Source organism: Populus euphratica, unplaced genomic scaffold, assembly GCF_000495115.2.
Source record: "Populus euphratica unplaced genomic scaffold, PopEup_1.0 scaffold443.1, whole genome shotgun sequence".
Taxonomy (NCBI): domain Eukaryota; kingdom Viridiplantae; phylum Streptophyta; class Magnoliopsida; order Malpighiales; family Salicaceae; genus Populus; species Populus euphratica.
Window position 1 is genome coordinate 151,000 of NW_011500327.1, and position 8,621 is coordinate 159,620.

Below are 8,621 nucleotides of genomic sequence, written 5' to 3' on the forward strand. Positions count from 1 at the left end.
GAAAGGTTAGGTCTATGCGCCTGGAAAGAAATCCAAGCTTAAGCGTGCCTGCACTAGAAAACTTAGGGTCACATTTCTGGTGTTTTTTTTTTTTTTCTTTTCTTTTTTTTTTTTTTGCACAAGGGTGTATCCCCTTTCTCTATAAAAAACACAAGATATTTCGTCTGTTACAACAAATACCTATCATTCATAAACCCAAATGCTGACTATTATTATAATCAGGTGGAGCAAGGAATAAAAATTATGTAAAATGAATTAAACTATAGATATGAATTAATACGCGTGCATTAAAATTCAAGTTGAGAGTATAATTTTTCAATAATTGATAGATAAATGCAATATTAACTAAATTATAGGATGGCCAGCATGATTTTTTCATAAAACGAATATAATTTTTTTTCCCGAAAATTAAGACGATGAACTCAATGCAAAACAACAATGAATTTAACAGTGTCCGAAAGAAAAGTGAAGAAACATAGCTACACAAAATCAATTATTTGGTATGGTCACCAGATTCAAAACAATGGACGTGCTGTTTTTCAGCTCATATATATATATATATATATATATATATATATAATAGGCTTGAATCACACATTTAACACAATTTAAATATTAGAGGATACGATTGTTTTTTCAATTTGTTGTTTGTGAATGCTACAATGGACGTGCTATTTACAACCCTAGCATGAATGACCGAGAAAACCCTCCAAACTCTGTGTAACAAGACACGAGACGTTTCACAAACCTCAAAACCAAAAAACCTCCCTTTCAACTCCATGCCCAAATGCCAACCATTCAACACCAGCTCCATCCTCAAGGCTCTCAACAATTTGTTTTCGTTCCCAAGTAAGTTCCTTTCTCTTTCTATGCACTCTAACTTTTCAGCTCATGCCGTTCCATCCACCAAAACTATTGAAACTGAACCCCTAAACCACACTCAACACTGTAACACCACTGACCAAGAAAATGGCATTGAACCTGACCCCCCAATATCTGATAAGTTATTCAAGTCGGGCTCCAAAATGGGTTCCTACAAGTTGGGTGATTCAACTTTTTATTCCCTCATTAATAACTATGCAAATCTGGGCGATTTTAAGTCTTTGGAGAAGGTTTTGGATCGAATGAAGTGCGAAAAGAGAGTGATTTTTGAGAAATGTTTCATTGTCATCTTTAAGGCTTATGGGAAAGCTCATTTACCTGAAAAAGCTGTTGACTTGTTTGATAGAATGGCTCGTGAATTTGAGTGTAAAAGAACTGTAAAGTCGTTTAATTCGGTTCTTAATGTGATTATACAAGAGGGTTTGTTTTATCGTGCTTTAGAGTTTTATAATCACGTTATCGGTGCCAAAGGTGTCAGTATATCCCCTAATGTACTTACTTTTAATTTGTTTATTAAGGCAATGTGTAAGGTGGGATTAGTTGATGATGCGATCCAGGTGTTTAGAGACATGACGATTAGGAAATGTGAGCCTGATGTGTACTCTTATTGTACATTGATGGATGGACTGTGCAAGGCAGATAGGATTGATGAGGCAGTTTCGCTGTTGGATGAGATGCAAATTGATGGTTGTTTTCCTAGTCCTGTTACGTTCAATGTGTTAATCAACGGTTTGTGTAAGAAGGGTGATTTGTCACGGGCTGCGAAGCTTGTAGACAACATGTTTCTTAAAGGATGTGTTCCTAATGAAGTAACTTATAACACACTTATTCATGGTTTGTGTCTGAAAGGGAAGCTGGAAAAGGCAATTAGTCTTTTGGATCGGATGGTATCGAGTAAATGTGTGCCTAATGTGGTCACACATGGGACAATCATTAATGGACTTGTTAAGCAAGGAAGAGCTCTTGATGGGGCTTGTGTATTAGCTTCGATGGAGGAAAGGGGGTATTGTGTTAATGAGTATGTTTACTCAACACTAATTAGCGGGTTGTTTAAAGAGGGGAAATCTCAAGAGGCAATGCATTTGTTCAGGGAGATGACAGTAAAAGGATATGAGCTCAACACCATTGTATATAGTGCTGTTATTGATGGTTTATGCCGGCATAGAAAGCCAGATGATGCAGTGGAAGTTCTTTCTGAGATGATTAATAAGGGCTGCACACCTAATGCATACACCTGTAGCTCGCTGATGAAGGGATTCTTTGAGGCAGGTAATAGCCATAGAGCTGTTGAAGTGTGGAAAGACATGGCAAAGCATAATTTTACTCAGAATGAGGTTTGTTACAGTGTACTCATTCATGGGTTATGCAAGGATGGGAAAGTCAAGGAGGCTATGATGGTGTGGACACAGATGGTGGGCAAAGGATGTAAGCCTGATGTTGTGGCTTACAGTTCAATGATTAATGGCCTTTCCATTGCTGGCTTAGTAGAAGATGCTATGCAACTTTATAATGAGATGCTTTGTCAGGGACCTGATTCTCAACCAGATGTGGTCACATATAACATACTATTGAATACATTATGCAAGCAGAGTAGCATCTCTCGTGCCATTGATCTTTTAAATACCATGCTGGATCGGGGATGTGATCCTGACTTGGTTACATGCACCATATTCTTGAGAATGTTGAGAGAGAAGCTGGACCCACCTCAGGATGGGAGGGAGTTTCTAGATGAGCTTGTGGTTCGTCTTTTAAAGCGACAGAGGGTTTTAGGTGCATCCAAAATTGTAGAAGTGATGCTGCAAAAGCTTTTGCCACCAAAACCCTCTACTTGGGCACGAGTTGTCGAAAATCTTTGTAAACCTAAGAAGGTTCAAGCGGTCATTCAAACATGTTGGAGCATCCTGTATTAATGATTCATTGGTATGCTTATTACTGCTATCTTACTTCAACCTGAGTTGAATATGATTTTCTTTCTTTCTCTTTTTCTTTTGCCTTTTCTTTTTAATTTGGCTATCAAACCTTAGTTCTTCTACTTCTGATTGTAGTTTTACAATATATGCTTCTGCATGCATGTGTGTGAGTGTGTTGAATGCATGATCATTCATGAGCATTTAATACTAACCTATTTTCTTGCTAATAGGGTTTTCTGTGACGTTGTTGTGAAGCTCATATGATCATAATGAACCTCTAGCTTATAGAGCATAGACTTCTGTCACAATTATATGGAGTGTGTGACCAGGGCAGGTGTTGGTGAATACAAATTTGAAACAAACTGTTGGAGAAGTTGAGTACACTGTGTTTGAGGTACATAACTATCTGTTTCTTCAAATATGTTTTTATTTATTTATTTTTTTCTTCTTCTTCTTCTAGTTAGTGCTTTTGGTTCCTGTCATTATTCATAATGTACAAGTTGGTCTGCTGGGGAGGGAGGGGTGTGGGGATGCATCCTTCGAAGAAAAGGAAAGAAAAATTAAGATAATAGAGTTTGCCAATCCCTTTGAATTTCAGCTAGGAAACACCACTGGAAGTCCCTGAAAGCAGTACCCTGAGTAGAGGCCAAAACACATCTTATCTCATTGTTGTTTCCCTTGAAAGCGAAAAAATCCATGAAAAATTCAGAGTTCTGCTCCATCCACATCCGCCAAAGAACTTCAAATAGAGTGTATCTCTACAGTGGCTGATGATTGTTCTTTGTCCCAAAACCTGGAAAAGACATTGCTAAAAGGTCCTATACTTGATCAGAGATCACCAACATCCCTGACAAACTGAGGAAAGATGTGCTACTTGTTTGGACAGTGCAAAAAGAATTGCTCTGTGTCTGTCACATTATTATTTTTGTATAGCACACATTTTAGTAGAAAATTACATTATATGGCCTGTTTCATGCAGATATCATTGGTATTAGTTCTATGGTCTGCATCATCCAAGTGAAGAAGGCCTTGACTTCATATAAAAGTTTGGTTTTCCATATACAAGTGTCCAGAGGGAAACAAAGGCAAGCCGAGCCTAAGTGATGAAAAAAAAATATATATATTACCGGAATATTACCAAAACTCTGTTATGAGGTCTAGAAAAAAAAAATGGAGAGTGGAAGCAACAAAATGAAATCCGATAACATGAGTTCAAGAGTAGAAGCCAACAAATTAAATCCTATCTTGTCCTCCCATTTGGGTTTTCAGAAACATGGCAGCCACCATATTACCTCTGCCATGTTGAAGAGAAAAGGCGGCAACAACCAAACTAGGGTGGCCATAAATATGGGGAAATACATCGGAGAAAGACTACATCTGTATCCACTGTTCATTCTGTAAGATAATATCTAAACCGGTAGCTAATTAAAATTCCATCAGAGGAAATTGCTGCTAGGATACATGTGAAAGAACTTAAAGGAGTCCAGTTTGGCATTTGAGCCACTTGATTGAAGACCAGACTTAAAATTAATTACCACTCCCGCTGAGCTGCAAAAAATCTACTTTTTTCCAGATTAAGAGCCACAGTAAACCTTCTAACTGGCCAAAAGGATCCTATAATTTTCAGTTCACCGAAACATTAAATGTGTGGCATAATCTAACCGTCTAGCTACTACCACAAGAATCTTAAACAAAGGCATATAATAATGACAAATGAGGGTAGGCCAACCCAAAAGAGAAAAATGCACTTTTCTTCCAATTGTTTCTGCAGCTAATAGAAAATTAATATGACATAGATATTCTTTGCAAAGGTTTATGTGCTTAGTTTAAAAGCCACCATTAGATTTGAATATCATTTGGTCTCTTGATGAATGAAATTTGGCCCAGGAAGCTTGGTTTTAAATCAAAAGCTCTTTGGAAGCGTATGCGAATATTTTAATTTTGGAGATAGATAATCACCGGAGACAGGTTGTTGGTTTGAGCACTGAGAGAACTGGATGAATGTTTAAAGTGGCAGGTATTATGGTGTCTCCGGTAAACATCTAGAAAGACTTTCATAGTTGCTAATATGTATCTAAATTTTATGGATTTTGATATTGAAGTTGGGGAGACCCTTCTCCAGCATAAGGAGATAATATTTCACGGTGGGTTGTTGAAGATAATGTTTAGGCAACCTTTTCTGTTTGGCTTTGTTCCAGAGGAGGTGCAGTCTTTTGTGTTCTCGAACTTTTGGAACTGTTTTGATGGTGCTTAGGATGGTGCTTGTGTTGCTGATAAACATGGAAGATTTTTTTTTTTTTGCGGGGGGGGGGGGGGGGGGGGGGGGAGTTAGTCGTAAGATTTGGGAAATCTTGAGGTGGTCGAATGGAAGTATGGCTTTTCTGAGGGCCTGGAGCTTCCTTTTCATAGGATTGAACCTCCAATCTTGGGATCTTTTTCTCCAGCATTGGAGGCTCTTCCCTGAATATTGATTTTCCTGTAGTTTTGGAGCTGTCAGAAGCTATTTTTTATTTCTTGTCCGTTTTTTGCTCTCATCATTTTGTGGTTAACGTACTTTCTTCGGCTCTTTTGTCTATACTTACAGATGCTGGTTATTTACTCACTTCTGGTTATTTTTTTAATGCTTTTCGTTAAAAATATGGGTTTTCCAATTTTATTTTTGTATGCTAGCGTGCCTTTTAATCACTGTTTGTGGAAATGTTCAAGAGTGGTTTGTCTTCCTTTTCTTCTTTTTATCCCCTCATGGTTACCTGCTCTCTCTTATGTAATGCCCTTAAGCTGTTTAGTTTTCTCTTGCTTTTATTTATTTCATACCCATCATCAAACAAAATAAGCTTCTCCAAGGATAGTTTTTACCCTAGTGCCCTTTCAATACTTGCATACAGAATATGCTTTTAGTGAGAAATTTGTGCTTTCCGTTTGCTTTCTTGTGTTCAGTTCGGTCACTTAGAATACTGAATAGAAAAGCCTGAAATTGAAGATTTACAATCTCTTGTAAGTAGATAGAAATATGAAATATAGGACATTACAAGACAAGGCACAGGGAAATATTTTGGAGGATATGTGATTTGCAAGTCACGTTGCTGCTTTTTATCTGAAAGTTGATACATTAAAATGTTGTCAGTTATCTTTGATGAGCTCAAGACGTCATAATTTTAAATTGTAGTTGCTGGACTGAGACTTTGCAGGTGTTACATAATGATTGCGGCTATGGTTGTCATGAATCATTTGTAATTCTTAATAAATTTTAGCATGCATGCTTCTTTAATAGTTTCACAATATATATACAATAATAACACTTCTAGTAGCTAAATATCATATAAGCAATACATTACAGCTATCAAAAGAGTGAAAAAGTGTGAAACCATGAACTTGAAATGCAAAAAAATTATATTAGTATTTAGTAAGTAGACTGTTATTGACCCGTTATTTTCACAATAATAGCCTATAATGGCCGTCACAGTTATATAAGGACTTTACATGAGAACATTATGGCCATTTTTCTTGTGAATTGCCATTAACAGCTCTATGACATTGAGTGATGGTAATGGGGCTCTCTGTTTCTGTATGGCTGTTAAATTTACGCAAGATCTGGCAAGGATGCCAGTTATTTTACAGGTGAGGTCTGAAATAATTCTGGATAGATGTTGCTCTGCTCTGTTATTCTTATCTTATTCAAAATAAACATGATCGTTTATATACTAATACCAGGACGCATAATATTTGGTTTGGTAACTTGAGGGTTAAGAAGATGATTTTAAGCTCCTTCTCTTGCAATCTTGTCTTCATTATTTCTTCTGTTGATTCTGCCTTGTGATGCAGATGAGCCATATCATAAGTATGGAGACCAAAGAAGACATGGTAAATTAGCATTACCACTGTACAAATACCAAATCTTTCAAAAGCCTCCGCACCCAAAGATCCCATTAGAAAGATGTTTATTGCTTTTGACAGGGATGGAAGCCATGGAACAAGTGGAATCCCAAACCTTTGACTTTCTCTGTTGATGTAACATCATGGATAATCCAGTAGTCCTCAAGAACCAAAAAGGAACGATTACAGCATATCCAACCTAACCATTGGGATTCAATCCTCTGTAAGCAGAAATTCCCATGGACAAAGCAATAATGATTAGCAGGAAGAAGACCAACTTCAAGAGGTTTATTTGTGGTTTGATTTCTCTGACATAGTATCTTCTCACAAGTAATGCAACAGCCATCATCATGAAGATAAATAGGGTGCTTACTGACAAAAAAATTACCAAGACATCCAGGCTTGAGAAAAAAGCAATGAGAGCACTTGAAATGGTGATAAAAGTTTTGCATTTATTGGTGTTCTTGTCTTTGGTTGGACGAGAGCAAACCATGGAGGGATCATGTGGGCTCGTGCTATATGAGTCGTACACTGCTTGTCCAGGCGCCCCTACCAGGATGGTTGTCATCCCCTTGAGGGCGCCAAGTGCTACCAGGTACTTAGCCCATTTCATTCCTACACTCTGCAATGCAACAGAGTAAGGCACGTCCGGGTCATCTCTTTGTATTTTTGTATCATACTTGGTGAAAGTGCCAGTAAGCAGTATACAACGGTAATGATTGACGTGGATCCAAGTACTCCTAACAGTATGTCTCTTGATGGGTTCCTTGTTTCTTCTGCTATAGTGGCTATATTGTCAAAGCCTCCATAAGCAAAGTAAACAATTGCAGCTGCTTGGAATATCCCTTTGAACCCGTAAGGCAAAAATGGTTTCAGATTGGATGTATTGGCATGAGCAAACCTACAATCTTGACAAATAAAATTACAGCAGTATTGAGTGCCGTTGCTATCCAATTGAACACTGAAGTTTCCCTGGTGCTGGTCATTGCAATTGTTGCAGCAATCACCAAAACTCGAACAGAAATTGGATCCTGGAGATTGAAACCTTCAGCTAGATTTGAATGGATGCGTAAAGAGCTGGAAGGACTGTCCAGAAGACTTGTGAAGTAAGAAGTCCATGCCCTGGCAACTGCTGCACTGTCCAGGATGCTTTCAAGCAATATGTTCCCTTCAGTTATGAAAACCGCATAGTCTCCTAATTCAATTCTCAAGTAAGCAAATGAACCACCTGCGACTGTGATTTCAACTGAAAATTCCGTGTAACAGAATACAGAGCAGTGCTGAGACTTCAGAAGCAAAATAGGACAAGACAATGGCAGCTCCAGCATGTATGCAGGCCGCTTGTCTGGTAAGCACAAAAAATACCATCTCCAACGACAACCAAATCCAAACCAGTTTAAGGTCCCACCAAGTGAGGCAGCGTTTCATCTCAGTCTCACTCTGTTTCTGAAGCTCCGCAATTTCATTGGCATCATCTGAACAGCTGATGAGATTGTCCTTGACTGGAAACATGTCTGACAATGCTGAATGGTAGTTGCCCCAGCTTTGGAAGGACTCTTCTGGGAAGAAATCTTGTTTGCTACATGTCCAATAACTTTTATGTTGAGTCTCACCACCAATTTCTCCCATGGAACCCGCAACTATATTCTCTTGTGTCCTGCGGCCCTTGAGCTTTTATGGAGTAAACCGCAGAGGCGCAGATGATACAAGTTAAACTTTTATGGAGACTGTTATCTTGTAAAGTAGTTTTCTTAATTTTTTTTTAATAATGTTTTTTTTTTCTGAAGTTTATTATTATTATTATTATTATTATTATTAAATGTAACTATTTTGACCGCTTATAAGAAAAATATAATGGTGGAATATACATGATGTAATATAAAAAAATATATATGATATAACAAATAGTTACATTTAATATATATATATACACACACACACACACACACCACTTTA

The 8,621-nt window shown here is 37.6% G+C and overlaps 1 protein-coding gene and 1 pseudogene across 7 annotated transcripts; one reads left to right on the forward strand and one right to left on the reverse strand.

The window, feature by feature from the left end:
* Positions 1-631: 631 nt before the first annotated feature.
* On the forward strand, positions 632-6,832 carry LOC105113671 (pentatricopeptide repeat-containing protein At4g20090-like). 7 transcript variants are annotated; one of them, XM_011009937.1, is made up of 4 exons: positions 632-2,802; positions 3,023-3,186; positions 6,615-6,653; positions 6,747-6,832. In XM_011009937.1, the coding sequence occupies exon 1, from the start codon at positions 693-695 to the stop codon at positions 2,790-2,792; it is 2,100 nt and encodes a 699-aa protein (XP_011008239.1). In that variant the 5' UTR covers positions 632-692; the 3' UTR covers positions 2,793-2,802; positions 3,023-3,186; positions 6,615-6,653; positions 6,747-6,832. The 7 variants fall into 7 exon arrangements, with proteins under 7 accessions (XP_011008239.1, XP_011008235.1, XP_011008236.1 ...); XM_011009933.1 differs by lacking the exons at positions 6,615-6,653; positions 6,747-6,832 and adding exons at positions 4,680-4,809; positions 4,895-5,076; XM_011009934.1 differs by lacking the exons at positions 6,615-6,653; positions 6,747-6,832 and adding exons at positions 4,680-4,809; positions 4,991-5,076.
* On the reverse strand, positions 5,253-8,375 carry LOC105113670 (cationic amino acid transporter 5-like; annotated as a pseudogene).
* Positions 8,376-8,621: the final 246 nt, after the last annotated feature.

What these genes read in the sequence shown, in the direction of transcription:
- LOC105113671 (XM_011009937.1), top strand. Translation starts at nt 693, where the DNA reads ATGACCGAGAAAACCCTCCAAACTCTGTGTAACAAGACACGAGACGTT.